The sequence below is a fragment of the Triplophysa dalaica genome, chromosome 4 (genome assembly GCF_015846415.1).
Source record: "Triplophysa dalaica isolate WHDGS20190420 chromosome 4, ASM1584641v1, whole genome shotgun sequence".
Lineage (NCBI taxonomy): Eukaryota > Metazoa > Chordata > Actinopteri > Cypriniformes > Nemacheilidae > Triplophysa > Triplophysa dalaica.
The window spans coordinates 15,887,004-15,905,838 of NC_079545.1; the positions used below are offsets into that span (position 1 = coordinate 15,887,004).

The 18,835-nt window shown below is 39.2% G+C and overlaps 2 protein-coding genes across 4 annotated transcripts in view; one reads left to right on the forward strand and one right to left on the reverse strand.

The window, feature by feature from the left end:
• The window catches only part of LOC130420102 (ras-specific guanine nucleotide-releasing factor RalGPS1), a 93,243-nt gene that overhangs the window by 38,649 nt on the left and 35,759 nt on the right, over positions 1-18,835 (reverse strand). For all 3 annotated transcript variants that reach the window (XM_056747191.1, XM_056747192.1, XM_056747190.1), the window contains exon 8: positions 15,892-16,018. In XM_056747191.1, coding sequence (XP_056603169.1) covers positions 15,892-16,018 — 127 coding nt within the window. The remainder of the gene's footprint in view (positions 1-15,891; positions 16,019-18,835) is intronic.
• Positions 720-13,191, forward strand: angptl2a (angiopoietin-like 2a). The gene is made up of 5 exons (XM_056747193.1): positions 720-1,095; positions 3,558-4,478; positions 9,370-9,563; positions 11,680-11,950; positions 12,036-13,191. The coding sequence occupies exons 2-5, from the start codon at positions 3,569-3,571 to the stop codon at positions 12,233-12,235; spliced, it is 1,575 nt and encodes a 524-aa protein (XP_056603171.1). The 5' UTR covers positions 720-1,095; positions 3,558-3,568; the 3' UTR covers positions 12,236-13,191.

An 18,835-nucleotide genomic window follows, 5' to 3' on the forward strand; every position in this document is an offset into this window, starting at 1 on the left:
AGCCAGGGAAGTGTGATTGCAAAATTTGGCTGATATCACACAGAATGTCTCTAAAGCTCATATAAGTCAAATCATTCATTACCAACTTTATTTCCAAACATATCAGTACAATGTTGAAACTTTATAACGACATTATTGAAAAAAATTATTCAAATGTTCCAACTATGTCTTAATTTATTAGTCTGTAAACCCCAAGTAAGCCAACCGAAGGTGCTTAGTTAGACCAGAGATTAAGGCTCAAGGTAGACAGAGTTCTTTTTCCGCGATTGAAAACGGCAGGCGCCAGCTAAAAATGCCGGTCGGGGGCGCTTCAACAGCGTTTTTTTCTTCCAAGCAGAGGCACAATGGTTAGTATGATACACTTAGTGTGCGGAAAACAACACCAAGCGCCAGCTTCGTTTCGGTTGAAAACAATAAAAAAAACGCTGTATGCCGGCACAAATTCCTCGGTGGACACAGCCCCTACTGCTCACTTTTTTAGCGTCAGGTTTTTGTTTACACCATTAGATATGTTTGCCTTATCAAACATCATTAAATGCGTTTTACTATCTATATAAACAAAGAGAAGAATAAGGAGGGTCGTATCGATCTCTTCACTACATCAATGAACTGATGACTGTTCCATCTGTGCCAAGAGGAGGAGAAGAGGAGGGGCCACAAACAAAACCCTTACCACAAACCAATGCTGAGAGACACAGACAGAATCTAGTGGTCATGACTGGAGGTTGAGGACGTCGCTCCCTAAATCAACGTGTCATTTTCATTGAACATTTAACTGCTAACAGACAGAGTAACATTGGGACGGAATGGTTTGTAGGAGGTTCATGTGAACACATGTTGTTCCACACTGAACGCACACCAGTTTCTGAGGAACACAATGAGACTGTCACACAACTGAGGAAACAGACGAGCGCTGAGAGACGGAGAAGAGGACAGAGGGACACCACGGGACAGAGAGGACGTTAGCGGATGGGTGATGCCTTCAGCCCGCAGGGACGACAGCATCCAACCTGCCTGGCTAGTGATTAAAGGGACCAAACAGAGAGAAAGAGCGAGACACAGCAGGACAGCCAGGAATACGGATAAACTGTTCTGGTAAGAGGAATTTCTTTGCTCGTGTTTCCCGGCATGTAACTGATGTCATTTGACTGATGTAATTCTGGATATTTGCACATTTAACTCCATCAGTGCATTAGAACCATACACAGCTAATACACAAACTAATTACTTCTAGTGTTTACACACACACAAATACACACAAAATTGGATATGCGTGTATTACAGTATTGCACTGTATAGGTCAATAATCAATAATCTTAAGAAATGATGTGTCATGACTTTTAAATAAAAAAGGGAACTGTATAATGTGTAAAGTTATACTTTGTAATGACAATTTAAAAATTCCCTTATGTTTTAATTCCCCAGTATATATTGTGACTCCTTATATCGTTATTGCATTATATTATGCAACAGCATCCAAGACAAAATGCTCAGTTTTGTACAAAGTCGCTTTGGATAAAAGTGTCCGCTAAGAACCTAAAAATCCATTTTCATTTATTCATTTTGCAGACGCTTTAATCCAAAGCGACTTACATTGCATTATCCAATACATTTGTTTTTAAGTATGTGCAATACCCTCGAACCCACATCCTTGCCATTGTTAGCACCATGCTCTTACCACTGATCTACAGGAAAGTGTAATATAATGTAAATACATAGAAGTGTGTATGAGGTGCATTTATGTGATAAGTTTATCAATCAATATATGCCTTCATTTTTTATATAAGAAAGATGATTTCAATTCCTACATAAACAATGAAGATAAGAATAAGTCAGAATTTATATGTATGTAAAATAATAATAATATATTTATATTATCAAATACTCTTACAAAACAGTACTGTAATGAAACCATGATATACTGATGTTTTGTAAGAGAACTGATGTTTTTCAAGAGAATTATAACTTTATCTGTTAATAAACATTTCATTCCAAATCACAGTCTATTAAAGTAATAATCGCTGTGCTGCGCTGTGCTGCGCCGTCCTGCACCGCGGACATCCACAGGAATCCCACTGTCTGGATTCCTGCCCAGTCGACGCCTCGGAGGGTGATCTCAAAAAAAGCAAATTAAGTCAGCAAAAGAGCTTGGTTACAGCTTTAAATAAAAAGATTAGATATAAAAAACTGAGATGTGTAACACAGGGAACCGAGAGCTTGTCATTTATACATCTTGAGGGCGTTACCGTAATTACACGTTGGGAACTTCAAGTTGGGATTCAACCAGGAACTGTTTGCATCTTCAAAGTCCGAAATGATCCGTTTCATAACCTCAGCACAGATAACAAGATGAAGGGATCATCACGCTGTGTACCCTAAAATATGTCATTAAACGAAATAGCAACACATTTTGCAAATTACAATTCTCAAGTTTATATTCTTGTTGATTGTTCCATTGATGACTCAAGGCCAAGAATGAATGCTTGTGCATCGGGCCAAAACACAATCCAGAAACAATGAATCAGACATTAAAAATCTCACTTGTTTTTTTCATGAGAACAAAAACAAGCGTGTGACATCAGATTGGGCCGATCAAAAATGGAAGCTATATATAAACTAAACAAAATATAACAACATGTAGAATGATGGATAAAACACTAGTAAGAGGTTTCCATGGCAATGCCATTGTACTTTATGTATTATATGCAGCTGTTGAATGAAAGCCCCCTACTGTGTGTTCGTGTTATGGGTAACTTGTGTTGAGACTCAATAGCGGGACCCGTTACACACAAATGAACAGAATGAAAAACATGGAGCGCTCCATCCGTTGCTATGGAGACACGCTGCACACACAACACAGCACACCAGGCACAGAGTGTGACAGATTTTCCCATCCGTAATTTAGCTCATGGGTTGTAAATGTATGACTCAGTCAAACACGGCTGGACTCCTTCCAGGTGCTCGGGGAAATGACGTGATGTGGATGATAGAGACGTAAAACACTTTTTAAAAGTTATACAAAGAGCCTTGACTTTTGAGGACTATTGAACAAATATACCATTTTTTTATAATTTATTTACTGTAGGAAACTGGTAAAATTCATAGACAGTAGTGTCTTTGAACCAGAAGTTCTTCACTCATAATCATAGGGGATTGAAACCACTTTAAGTGCTATAAAGAACCATATCTTGGTGCTTCAGTGGTTCTTAAGAGGTTCTTCACCTGTCTGAAGAAAGAACTGCTGAGGAACCTAGAAAGCACCAAAATATGGTTCTACATAGAACTTAAAGAGGTTCCCCCTATGATTACGAGCCAAGAACCACTTTTAGTGCTATATAGCATCATTTTTAGAGTTTACAGTTATAATAGTTAATACTAAAGAAAACGTTGGTATAATTACACTGCAATAAAGCACAATTTACTACAGTTAACTATAGTAAATACATTTTTCCCACCCTGGGACAGGAAATGTGTTTTTCTGTCATTTTTGGTCTACATATATGTATACATATGGGTATGATTAAAATAACCTAAAATCCCATCTGGTTTTCCTGCAGAGGGACACATCATGGCTTTAAATGTCCTACTGCTGGCCCTGCTGACTCTCACCCTGTCTCAGCCTCGCTCCGCTCTGCATGCCGCTCAGGAGTTCGACAGCAGAGACGACATACTTGAAAAGGAGTTCATGTACGCCAGTCGCCCCAAACGCTCCGCCGAGTCACCCGAGGCGGACAAATGCTCCTACACCTTCATCGTGCCTCAGCAGAAGACCACAGGTGCTATTTGCGTGAACTCCAAAGAACCGGAAGCCCTGCTCGAGAATCGAGTGAACAAGCAAGAGCTGGAACTGCTGAACGGTGAGCTGCACAAGCAGAGGCGTCAGATCGAGACGCTCCAGCAGCTGGTGGAGGTGGACGGTGGCGTGGTCAACGAAGTCAAGCTGCTGCGCAAGGAGTCGCGCAACATGAACTCCCGCGTGACACAGCTTTACATGCAGCTGCTGCATGAAATTATCCGCAAGAGGGACAACGCTCTAGAGGTTTCTCAGCTGGAGAACCGCGTCCTCAATCACACGGCCGAGATGCAGCAGCTGACCACGCGCTATCGTGACCTGGAACACAAATACCTGCATTTGTCGTCTCTCGCCAGCAACCAGAGTGCCTTGATCGTGCAGCTAGAGGAGCACTGTCGGAGAGGAGGCTTCGTCGGTGCAGGTGTTGGCCGACAGGCACGACCTTACCAACCTCCTGCCATCCTGCCCCAGCCGGCGCAGCAACCCCAACCTCCCCTACACAGACCGCCTCCTCCTCCCATTCAACATGCCCCAGCGGTGAGACCCTTCCACCCACCGCCCTACAACCGCCACATTAACCAAATGACCAATGAGATCCAGAGCGACCAAAACTCTAAAGCAATACCACAAACTTTACCAACCATGCCATCTGGAACCGACAGCTTCTCAACGGATAAACCCTCAGGTGAGTCTTTCAATATCTGCATTTACAACTGAAACATGAATTTTTAGGTCATCTTTATATTTAAACTGAAGCACTGTCCAAGGTACCAAAAATGTTCCAGTTCCCCTTTAGAAAAAATCCTGATGTGATCTGATCTATGGGACTTTACATTGAGGCCCCAGCAACACATAAAATATATATAAGATTGACAGACGTGTCTTATAAAGATCTCCCCGTCCATTGACAAGGTTAATTGTCTTGCACACACTGTGAATCATTAATAATCCGTGTATGATGTCTTTAAGCGGTTGGTTAGATCTGGCTCTGCCGGGCTTCCAAATAAAATAGTCCAAAGGTTCTCCAGAACAAGTTACATGAAGACATGTGGATTTCCCTGCCGCTGGGCCTGATCTCTCCTGGGAGTTTGGACTCAGGCCCATTAAAACACAATCATTCGGCAACATTTCTTCTGAACTGTGTGCACATTAATCTTTGAAGGAAAACCCTTTGAGAAGCAAACTGTTTTGCACTCTAATTGAGGGATTCCAGAAACCGCTTGGTGAGGTTGTAAGAGTGGAAATCTGAGACAGAAATTAGTGCTTTGATTTATAGCGTCTGGTTAGGAACTGGTTTGTTGTGTTGGACACGACACATAGAAGCATTTGTTAACTTAGACACAGACACACACACACAAACAAATGCACACACACATGCATGTGTGCACAAATGCAAACATGCACACAAACAAATGCACATGCGCAATTATGTGTACATGCAAACAAATGCACACAGTGTGCAACACACTTTCTTTAAATGTCCTTATATTTCTAAGATGCACACAAACACTATTTTAAGTAGCCTGCACTAACTCTGTAAATCTGTTTGGAGCAGGAGAAACGAGATTAAGTGTAGCCCTGTTTTCCCTTCAACATCTCATTAAATTGTTTCTCTGGTAGTTATTAGAAAAGATTTCCGGCCACACCAAACACTTACGTACCGCTGAACTGCTTCACTGTAACAGACCTTCCAAGATACACACGTCAATAGACCGCTCGATTCCAATAAACATCTCATTCTGCAGCAGAGAAAACTGAAAAAATATACTTGCTACTTTCTATGCCCTGTGCATCACTAAACTGAAAATTATATTATTTGCATCCTATGCATATTAATGAAAAGCAATAACTGTACACAAGTACACATCAATGACTATGAGCACATAATTTGAACAACACAATGAGACATCAAAAATCCTAATGCAGAACTGTTTTGTAAAATCCTCGTCACTTAATCTCAAGTGAAATGTCTGAGCCGAGGTTACAGAAAATATGACCTGTGAAAAATTAGTTTCGCCTTACGTTCCCACTCTATTCCCTGTTAGGAAACGTGAAAGTCAATAAGCATGACTAAAAGACAGAAGACTAGAGCTTTTTTACAATGAAGCTTTTTGAGAGTAAAGCTTCATTGAGTTTCCTGTTAACATCTCATAATAACCTGGTAAATGTGTTCAGTTCACATTCAGGTTAAAGACTTTCAGGGCGAAACCCCTGAGCAACTGCCAATGGAAGAAACCAGAACATTATCACATACAGCATCTCTCAACCTTTTCCCAGAATTACTTCTGTTTGTTATTTGACCTTACATGGCTCCAGTTTGATAAACTGAAGAGGAACAATTTCTGCATTCAGAGCACTGCGTCCTGTCTGGTGTGGTCTCAACAGAAGCCCCCATATCCATGCATTTTCCACCTAATTTGTTCTCCCAAATGGAAAAAAAATTGCATTCAAATATTTGGCAGACAACATGGAAACAATAACTTAATAAGTATCCTGTCTGAAATAAATGCCACCGGAAAAGTGTGATTCTCCTCCCGGACCAAACTTTGTTAGCAAACTCATTAGACTCTTTACTAGCAACACAGAGGCAGGACAGATTGCGTAAACAGCGTTCAATAGCCGGTATCTCAGCAGAGAGCGTGCATGTTCATTTTCTAGATGATTTTCCATCTCCTCAGGGCACTTTTACCTTGTCCAGAGAGTATGGCGTCATAATGAAAACATCATTGACTCAAGCTCCACACTGGAAACTCGTGGCTCGAGTTCAGATGAGAAAATAAGACCTCTTAGCTGTGGCGATTGCAAAAGTCTGTCTATGAAACAAGCTAAATGGTATTGGAGGTCGGTGAGGACACGCTTGTTTTGATGTTTTGATTTCTTAAGATATCAACAGTAAAGCTTACCTTTAAGATTATCATAATTTAAGATGGCTCATAAAAAAAGCACAAAGGAAACACAAAGGAAGATATTTGGAAGAATGTCAGTAACTAAACAGATCTTATTCACCATTTACTGCCATAGTAGGGAAAATTAATACTATGCGAGTGATAAGGGGATGGCATACAGCCATTCTTCAAAATAACTATCTTTGTGTTCAGCAGAAAAAAATTATTTGTACAGGTTTGGAACTATCTAAGGGTAAGTAAATGATGTGAACTGTCCCTTTAACAGCATCATCACTACATTCAAACACATCTGTGGCAGCTTCGTCACACTAAAAACAAATCAAAATATCACTGTTTGAAACACAACAGAGAGAGAACCTCAGTACAGATTGCTGCAACAATCTAAACACAGTTGGGACACGCCAAGCACAATGAAGACTGAGAGGCAGACGCTCGAAACCAATCAAAGCATTGTTCAAAGTTTTAGTGAAAAAGCAAAACAACAGCAGCTCTGCTGTGGGGCAACAAGAACCTCTTGGAGGTTTTGGCCAGGCGTGAATAAAGTGTCAATAAGCGGTTTTCTTTCGCAACTTTCTTTTCCTGGGCACATTTCAACAGCTGTCCCAAAAACACACACAGTAGTCGGGCCTCACCCTTAATGCTCATCGACATCATTAAGAATGGAAGATAATTAAAGGGATAGTTTTGTTGTTCATAATTTTTTCACCCTCATGGCATTCAAAACGCGTGTGGTCCATAATTCTGATGTCATTACATCAGTAATAATGCGCCAATGCATCTGTGTTGCCGAGTCTGTGTTGCATAGCAACCAATTTGCTAAATAATTTTGTGATCTGCTCTGCACTATCAAGTTATTTCAGCTTTGTTCATATAGCACTTTACTTAAAACAAAGCGTATCAAAGCAGCTTTAGAGTAATTCACTGGAGAATTGGCCGCAAATTATGCTAATTGTAAAACACTGCAGAACGTGTGATACAGAAAATCAGATCAGTTTCAGTTTGTTTAACATTTGAAACAATTAGTAACGTACAATGAAAATAGTGAAACCAATGTGATCCACCTATTTAAAACTGTCATTATAATTAAAAAGATATTTAGGGTACATGAAATTTAGTGGCATCTAGCGGTGAGGTTGTGAATTGCAACCAACGGCTCACTCCACCCCTTTTGAAGCACTAAGGTGGCTGACACAGATCTAAGATGTCGTCACGATTTCGTTTCCTTGCTGTTGGAGATAACATATTTACCAAACGCTCTCTGTAGTATGTAAATATAAATAGCTCATTCTAAGATAATACAAACATAACTCCTCATTATTTAATGTCCTTATGTATATTATGTTGCATTTCAGTCAATAGAGTCTTCAAAAAAGTATACATTGGACTTTTCATTCTTTTAAAGCCAAAAATAAATAATGTATATGTTCAACATTTACAGAACTTTGCCCCTTAGGTGTTCTGTCTACTGTAAACCACAACTTCATCAGGCTTTTTACTATAACCGTCTTCCAATCAGCTCATAAATGACTGCTGTTATGATAAAGAGATATGAAAACACAACCATCCATTACATGTGATTTATTTTACTGTGGTCAGTAATTTCATCAAACAAACAGCCCTCGCTTCTGTAAAACAGAGACAAGAGATGTGTTTTCACTAGAAACTAAGACAATGGTTCTCATTCACCAATAATTGCGTAGATTTTTAAGTATTTATACGCACATTTGAACATCTCACGAAAACGTTCTGCCTAATTCACAACACGTGCGTACGCATATGAATTTTTTTATCTTAACCTCGCCCTAATGTTAGTGAATTTGGAGTATTCTAAATGAGCAGCCGCGTGCACAAGCTTAGTCATTTGCATAAAACACACCCAGTCCATCTCCATATTAGGGCTTTCCGCCTAAACTTTCCTTTACCATCTGTCGCCACTTAAGTCAATGTTACTCCAGGCAACTCCATGTGACGCTATCTATGGGCAACCAAATCAGTTCATACACAATAAAACACGTTTTATACAGACATGCAGTTTACAGAGTTCTCATTAGCCGGCTGTAAAAGCGTTGTTATTCAGAGAAACATCGCAGCTATAGTCTAACGCAGCTTTTCTTACTCGTTTACTGTAAATGATGAAATAATTTAAAAATGAAATATTGATCATTTAAGGTATATCACTATCATCATAATAGATGAAACATACAGTTTGTAATTTTTTTTTAAAGGGAGAGAGACCACTTATTTTTGCATATGTTTGCTTTCAGCTGTTCCCATCTTTTTTCTTATATTTAGAATAAATTTTAGTACGAAAGTGCGTACGCATGCTTAGTGAATGAGACCCAATGACTTGACTGAATCATCATGGGCCAATAATGATAGTGTTTAGTTAATCTGGTCTGTGGGAGGTTAGGCAATAAGAATGAATGAATGAATGAATGAGGCACTTATTTAGCGCTTTATTGTGTATGCTTTATTGTTTAAATGCTTTAAAATCATATGAGGGGGGTCTCTCCTCACCCACCAGACACAGGCTTTTCTCTCAAATACCACATGCACAAGTGAAGCGGTCGTTTACTGAAATCTGTTATACATGTAGGTCAAAGTTCTCCATAAAAACAGCAGTGTGAAACTGAATGTGTCTGTTTTTGTAATGCATATGTTTGCACACAGGACCGTTTAAAGACTGCCTGCAGGCTCTAGACGAAGGCCAAACACACAGCGGCATGTATCTGGTGAAGCCAGAAAACATCAACAAACTAATGCAGGTCTGGTGTGACCAGAGACACGATCCCGGCGGCTGGACGGTCATCCAGAGGCGCCTGGACGGTTCGGTCAACTTCTTCCGAAACTGGGAGACATATAAGGTCTGAAAGCAGTCTGTGTTTACGCTATATTCACTAAGTTTACTTAACGGAAGCAAGTGACGTTATGGATCAGATCGACATAAATCTCATCAATATACAGATCAATATAAATGTCCCCGATCGGCTTAACAACAATATATAGTGCAAATTTGATCATACCGCAGTCCACATTTCAAAGCCAAACACCAAAATGAATTTCTTATGTCTCTATCACTAGATGATACAACAGCTTTCTTACGGCTTGCCATATTCCAAGTTAAAATAATGAGACGCACATTGCTGTGAAATCCTGCCATGATGATGAATTTGTGCATCTTTTTCAAAGTGTCTAAACCCATCAGTATCTCTGCAAACTGTGACTTCTTGCAGCCTCCGGAGTCACACAGAACATCACACTCAAATGACTTCAGGATTTAGGGGTTACACAAGCCGGGAAAGGTTTTCAAAAAAGGGCCAGGGCTTTTCCACAGATTTGCTGTGTTGTTTTTTCTATGCACACCCACGAAAACATCGCCTGACGAAACTCTTTGCTGATAAAATCAGACACAGGGCTAAAATCAGGGCCAGATGAAGCTTTTTAGACAAACAAAAGCATGTTTTAACCATTACACTGTTTTGGCCGTGCTGGCAGGTTTGCAGCACATAAAATTACCACAAATGAAAATGAATTTGATGATAATGCTTTAAAATTCAGTGAATTAATGAAGCAGTAAATAGGAAAATAAAAATGATTGCTGTGGTTTTATCAAAAAGTTTCTGAAACCACTAGTAGGGATAAATTATGAAAGTGGCCTCAAGAAAGACTTGATCCAAAAATCGTGGTGATATAAGCTTGCATTTGTCAACAATTTAGTTAATGCAAAGTAATTGAATAACATTTACAAGCATTGACAATGGTGAAAATCTTATTGTCCATTGTTAATTCATGTAAGCTTATGCATACACTAATGTAAACAAAAAAACCTTATTGTAAAGTTTTGTCAAAATAATTGCTGAAATAATCTCATTGCTGAGACTGATCAGCATTAAAACATCCTTCAGGCAATACTCAGGAGAGCAAAGTAAACGTGTTAGCAGGAGATTTACCATTATTTATTAATTCTTACGTTCTAATGTAATACTTGGTGTTGAAATACTTAATGACTGTCTGTCAACAGCTATAGTTAAACTCATATGCAGGTGTTTTAGATTCGGTGGCCAAACTAAAGTTCCTCTCAATGAATAACGATGTCTAATGCAAAAACAGCAAAGCGCAGACAGATGTGTGTGCTTCCTTGGACTTCATCCAAATCTCACCGTCTGCAGGGTTGTAAATTGAAATTTATTAACATTAAAACATTGGGCAGACACTTTTATCCACATTGACTTATAGTAAATTCAATCTATACATTAATTATGAGCTCAGGGGTAGTTGATAAATACCGTACATGTGTCCTATGGTGTGAGAGATAAAATAAAATAAAAAACTAGCAATGACAATAAACCTCTCTCATGATATTTTATATTATAAATATAAATAGTTATAACATAAAATAGTAGATCATTAAAGTCCCCGTGAGCCTGAAGTTGTGATAGTTTTTACTTCCGTATTTTGACATTTTTCCAAGTTAAATGGTAATTTCTAATGAGAAAATAGTGGGCTTGGCTTTCGTCTTTCTCCTCGATTTGATTTTGTGTATAAAACAGTCGTTGCATTTAGAAATGGAATTGGCAGCAGACTGAGGTTAAAGCGGAGGAGTTGACGGAGGCTCCACCCAAGCCGACTAACATACGTCATTTAAGATGTACAGTCATTACAGGAAAGAAGTGCATTTTCAGATTTTAACTACAGATTATGAGGACACACAGATTTTTAAAAGAGAATGACCCACATTAATAAACTATTTACAATAAACGCTGCAATATTCCATGAAAAAAAAGGCATTGTAATCTTTTAATTTCACTGGGAATATGACAAAAAAATTACTGTCAGATCATAGGACACATGTGCGGTGTATTTGTCAACTACCCATATGCATATTTAATCTATTTTTTAATGGTTTGAATATGGCTCATCCTATCAGAATTTAGAGGCATTTTATAATCCAAATCTTCTTTCTGTGCTGTTCTCTCTTAGCAAGGGTTCGGGAACATTGATGGTGAATACTGGCTTGGTTTGGAAAACATCTACTCGCTGACCAACCAAGGGAACTACAAGCTTTTGGTGACCCTCGAGGACTGGTCCGGCAGAAAGACGTTTGCCGAATATGCCAGTTTCCGCTTAGAGCCGGAGGCGGACTTTTACAAGCTGAGGGTGGGGCGTTACCATGGAAACGCAGGGGATTCTCTCACCTGGCACAACGGAAAACAGTTCACCACCCTGGACAGAGATCATGATGCCTACACAGGTAGGACAGCAATAAAGTCCAAACTGATACAATGACAATCATTGTAGCATTCACTTACTTCAATTTCACATTTCTTCTTTCACAGGTAACTGTGCTCATTATCAAAAGGGTGGTTGGTGGTACAATGCGTGTGCCCACTCGAACCTGAACGGGGTATGGTACCGAGGTGGTCATTATCGCAGTCGCTATCAGGATGGAGTTTACTGGGCTGAGTTCCGTGGGGGGTCGTACTCCCTGAAAAAAGTCACAATGATGATCCGCCCAAATCCGAACACTTTCCATTAGAACATGATGCAAAGAAAGTCAAGACAAGCAATAAAGTGCAATTGTTTAACTTTATGTCTTTCTTAATGTTTATCTACAGTAATTTACCAGTCATATGAATTCATAATATGCATACTCAGACCAAAGTAGCAACATTTAAACTACCAAAGTGCAATGACTTCCTACACAACTTGACCAATCGTCCTCATTGTGTCCTGGCTTTGCTGACAACGAAGAGCAAATTAAGATCTTCTCAAGAGTCTTCAATCAGACAGACCTGGCAACCCAGGCTCCTCATGACAGAAAGAACTCAAACAGATCTTCTGTCACATCAGGGGTGCAAGATCTCTACAGAAGCTGAACATGAACATTTTTTATGTTCTTATAAGTTTGTAAACTGAGGCAACAAGAACAATGTATGGCAAAACTCAACCAACTGCACGGTGACTGTCAGTAATTTTATTATTATTAGCTAGATGTGATAACAAAGAGGAATAACGTTACTGTAACTTCATTTTCATTTCATTTTATTGATTTCATATAAATGGTGAGTTCCAGTTGACTTATGGTGCCCTAAGAAGTGGACTACACAAGATAGTCAGCCATCTGAACTGCCAAATGCATAAAAAGTGCATCAATCAATATATCCATACCAGAAGGGAGAATGCATGCATCTTTCTGCATGCAAAACGAAGAATCAAATTCAAGCAACAAATTAGTTGACAAAAAAAAATATGTTCAATCTCAAATGCAAGATGTTTGAAAACCATTGCAAAGTGTAAAAATGTGTCTTCCTTAGATTTTTTTTTACATCAAATGAACATTTTTGGGTCTTGGAATGATTTTCATATGGTTCTTTAGACTGAATCTTGTTTTAAAAGAAACCCTTGTACATAGAAACGAAGTGTGAGTGTTTTTGTAAGGCAAAGTATTGTCGTGTTGTGTACCAGAATTTTCCAATAAATTATGTACTGTCACTGTGCCATTAAGATTACCATCAACTTCCAAAGGATTCAATAACTTTTCTAATTGGGTTATGGGAAAATTAAAGCTGTTTTAGATCCACAGATGGGCCGAGAGAATTACTGAGAAGCAAACATCAATACACACAACTGAAGGCTCTAAGGGGCTAAATGGAGCTCAGTCTCTTCTCCAACATTTTAAAGATGAGGTAACACACACAGTTTCAGCAAATCTTATATTAATCTTGAGTACCTATACAGTAGTATTGCATCCTTGGGATCCTAAGAGTCCATAGTTTGAGCAAATTTATAAAAGAGAGATACAGCTGTACCATTATTTCTGGGAAATTCGAGCTGCTGGAGGCAGGGGAGACGGAACTACAGCACAAGCACATCATCGCATTATCCCTTTGAGTTGTTCACATTATGCACGTACGCGCCGATTGCCAACAAAACAAAGACATATGGCTTAGTTTGACTTACCGCATGCAGTTCATGTCTGGCATGTTAGCACTGGGACCGCGCCATCTATACGTTTCGAAAGATCTTCAATCCAGCGTTATATAACATTCATCACCGAAATAGAGTGAGCAAACTAACACAGCCAAACTTCTGTCAGCCAAGTGAAGCAACATTGATGGGCGCGCTCTTTCTCACGCTGTTGGATGACGCATTGGCGTGCTCTTTCTCTCATGCTAGTGCGTGGACATGCTCTTTCTCTTACGCTAGTGCGTGGACATGCTCTTTCTCTTACGATAGTGCGTGGGCATGCTCTTTCTCTTACGCTAGTGCGTGGGCATGCTCTTTCTCTTACGCTAGTGCGTGGGCATGCTCTTTCGCTCGGTGGATGAAACGTTGGCGTGCTTTTCTGGGAGAATGGCCAATAAAAGGATGAAGATCCCTGTTTTGTAAGATTTATAAAACACTTTCCCAAACAACTTGGAGTGCTGAGGGATTGTCTAGAGCAAAGATATACTACAACATACGTCCAACTAATTTTTTAACAAGTTGACCATGTTAAGCATGATAAGCCAGCACGTTTAACAGTGTAAAGCAGTCAGAATGCATGAAATAGCATTTTACCCCATCTTTAATCACAATGTAAAAAAATAAGTGTGACATTTTTGCTTTTATAACAACTTGTTTCATAAATAACTAAAAACACATAACACAAAAATAACAAGATGCGGTTCCTCATAAAGCTATGCAGAGATTGTACAAGTACAACAACATTATAGGCAAAAGACTTGTATTAAATGCTTCACCAGGATTTCTTATCGAGTCTAGCGCTGCTAAAAAGACAATCTAAAAAGTTAAAACTAAATTATAACCCGAAGTAATTTGCTACCGTCACAAAGTCGCCACGTCAACATTGTGGTGCTGTTCATGTGAGCTCACCCAGCAAACACGATCATTATAGGAAAGTGTTTGATGAAATTGTAAATATGAACTTGTGTGGCATTCACACACAGCCAGTCATTCTGTCCGTGTTTACTGTAAGTGGATACACACACATACACACTGACTGTAAATGATGGGTTATAAGATCAGACACAACAGAATTTTACCCAACAATGTTGGCCAAATAAACTCAAAAAGGTATTCGCAATAAGCATGAAATTGCATGAAGGTGCATTAGGCCGTCTGAGTTAACATACTAAATATGTTGCTTGGCGTGCACTATTTATCCTAATCTAGAATACAAGCATCATGTCTGGCCAACGTATGATGCTTACAACACAACTGTAAAAATATGAACACGGTCTGTTCAAGATCTCCTATCAAAATGTTCTTGGCAAACCGACTTTTCAGGCGTTCATGAAGAAATCGCATCCCTAACTCGACCGTAGCAGAAAAGTCAGATCTCGTGTCATGGGGTGTCTAACACGGCACAGGCTCTTGTGCCATTCCTGCGTGTTTCCTCAATTTGGCTTAAACCAGAACAGCGGCTGTCAGTGACTAAAGGCTAAAGAATATGAGCCATAGTTTCCAACAATGCCCGTTCACAGACATCGGCATGAAGAGCGAGAGGGTTTGGAATCAATTTACTGTTGAGTCTCCAGGACTTACTGAAAATCAGTGTGGTAATGAAAACCGTACGTTCCACTTCAGCTCCGTGCAGAAACGCTGGAGTTTAGTGTGGGGAATTAGGTGTCCACAAGATTTTTTTTTAATATGGCTAAATAATAACACACAACACATTTGCATGTTTCGCATTCGAACTCCGGGCGGAGTTCTTCTTCCAAAAATTATATAATATTGAAAACGGTCGCACCACACATCTTTTCGTGTTATCATTATTCAGGGGAACTTTAGGGTTATAGGCTTCCAACCATAGTAAAACATTTCCAAGGCTTTCCTATGCATTAGAGATCATCGGATTACATTTTTAAGTAATGAGATAACTGTACATAACTGGAAAAAAATCCATTCACTTTGACAATTTATTTTCCAGTACTGCCTGCTGAGAAAAAGCTTTAGCTTATCCCCACTGAGAAGTCCACCAAAAACTCAAGACCAAACCACCTTGACCAGGATAGACACCAGATTAAACCAGCCATTCACAAAGGGCTAATATCAACAGATAAATCAAGGACGAATAAGTGGAAGGTCATCTGCAGAGAAGCCACTGTTGTGTTTATATCAAGTACGGAATAGTTCTTCAGAGACGACCTAAAGAATACGAGATACAAACTGAAGAAAATAAAGACTCACCTAGATAAGGGATGCAGGGCACCATCTTGCGCGATCTGATAAACTCCCTCATTCTGGCGTAGTTCTCTTCTTTAGATGTCAGGTAATCTAGCTTCTCAAACGTGGCCTTATCTTTTCTGCTGATCAACTGTAGAAACACAAAAAATAACAACTCTTTTATTCAGCTACACTAATACAGCACTTTACTATATCAAGACCTGAGGAAAACATTTATTTCAGATCATTTTCTATTGCGCAAATAAAAGCTGCAAGTTACTGATTAAGCGCATAAAAGATCAGTCTTCGTATCTTACCTCAATCCTCTACTGTAAATTTATAATAAAGATTTATTTGTTGAGTAGTCAACGCTGGAAATGTCCGTTTTGATGTTATTTGACTTTAACACGTACAGATACAGTAAAAATTTAGAGAAAATTGCATTTTTATGCATCAAACAGAGATGATGACAGAGATGTCAATTAAAATGAAATCATCAAACTTAAAGCTATATATCAGAGGTAAAACAAATTAAAAATTTCCAAGTAAAAATGTCCCTATGTTTTACTCACCCTCAAGGCATCCTGACTTTTCTTCCATTATCTCTCAGCTGCGCGTGAAACCAGAGGCTTGTTTTTTTCCAGCAAATGACTGTGACGAAAGCTCCCGCACAGAGGAGATGGTATCCTATTGGATCAAAACTAAAAGACACGTTCCTCACCGGAACTCATGACACGACTGCATCATTTGCCAGAAAAACAATCCTAAGGTTCACGCGCAGCCTATGGATAACGGAAGCTAGACATAAATGTTAATAGCGTTCTCAAAATTGACATTTCTCTAAAACAATCGCATCGATTCGCTTCAGAAGACCTGTGTTAAAACCATGCTGTGTCGAGCTGTTCTTTTATCGATCGAAGCTTCAAAAAATTGCCCCCCATTCACTCCCATTCTACCGTTTGGAAGGAAATTTATTATAACTCCACCTGCATTTTTTTTCAAGAAAAGCATCCTATTCAGTCAGGATGCCTTGAGGGTAAGTAAAACATGGGGCAAATTTGTTTTGCCTCTGAAACATCGCTTTAAGCACACTCTAAACAGTTTAATTTCCCACCAATACTGTCAAAATGCAGAATCAAAACTTTTTATTGTCAGAGGCTGTGCTTGTTGCCATTTGTAGGATTAGTGTGTATTAGCTTTATTTGTATATCGTAACTCAAAACAATATAATGAAAGCTAAGTTTTAAATGAGCAATGTACAGATTTAAGTGGCATTTAGTGTTGAGGTTAGGAATTGCAACCAACAGCTCACTCCACCACTCCTCCCTATTGAAGCACTAAGGTGGCTGACACAGAACTAACATGAAAAATGACACACTGGACCTTTAAATGTGTGCCACTGTTCCCAAACGAATAGCTATAAAAACATAATAATTAATAATTAGATCTTTAAAATAAATGAATCAAATGCTATATGTATAACACGGTTGTGTTTTTGAGTTTCGGTTGTGGAGGAACATCCTCAAAACAACGTGACTTATAAACAGCATGTTTTTCATCGTGAACAATGTGAAAAGCATGCTGGACTCCTCTCCAAAAATAATCTCAAGAGGGAACACAAGGCTGAGCTGTTAAAATGGATAAATCCATGAGCGAAAATGTAAACCTGGAAGCTATTTTCCTTTCTCGAACTGTACATCCGAATCAATCTTGTTTTGGAATCTCTTTCTGATACATTCAGCTGTCGGTTCTGAACTGGAAACAGCTGTTGTAATGTTTGTCCTCATCTGATGATAGGTACACGCTTGCCCGAGCCGAGTGTGGACGGATGCAAGCAGGCCGGAACACATCGGTAACCCAAACATCCACTTCAGGGCACAGATGGTATTGGAGTACAGCTGTTGTTCTCAACACTATAACCAAGCCGGCTTTTAGCAGGACGTCCCAAATGAACAAACCAACCTGCTCTGGTTTCAGATACATGTCGCTTAATATGCTGTGTGACGGTGGTGGCAGATGAGATATGACTAATTGTTTCGCAATTCCAGATTTTAGAAAACTGTTTGCGGCCATGCCCAAGTTTGAACTGGTCTAAACATTCCCCAAACACATACCTTACATAACATCAATACGGCAACTGGCAAAAACTCTTTTTTTCTATTCTTTTTTAACTTTGTGGTTGTCTGGTGTGAGGTAAAGGCACATAAAAAGTACAAGACCCTCAATTAGGACATTCTTCAGTATTCTGCTGATTCTGTGTTTCACAGGATTTTGAAACATCATACTGAATTGCTTTCCCCAAAAGGATTGACTAGTTTGTATTGTACCTTTGCCCACCCAGCTCGTTCCAGAATATAAGCAACAAGTCTATAGCCGAGGAGGGAATATGATGGACACGCCCCCTTTCCATACGTTTGTCTGGTTAATAATGACTCCGGCTGGTCCAGGCATGAGCTCATGGAAGCTGCGATCTCATTGATTTACTAGCCTCTACGGGCATAATGTTTAAAGCTTTTACTTTCGCATTCCACATGACGAGAGAAAATAGACCCATCTTAAATTCCACTGATGGCTGCAGAAAATTGTGGGTAAAATGCACATATATCTGGGGCGAGAAAACATGGCTTGTCTGTAGTACTTTCTACAGATACAAAAAAATATGTATACTGGTTGCATATGTACACACACATACGGTTACAGAAAAAATTAAGTGATCATCCCAAATTTTATTTAATCAGCAATTCTAGATGTATTGTGGTCATTTCAGTTCGAATATTAACAAAATCAAACCTGAGGAGTGACAAAGTCAATGTGAAAGACATGTGAAAGACAGATAGGATGACAAGACACGTGAAAACTGGGATTAAAACTTTAAACTTTTCCTAAATACATGCACAAAAGTGAATATGAACTTGTTTTCTTCGCAGTATTTGAGGTCTGAAAAATGTAGAGCATATATTTCTGCAAA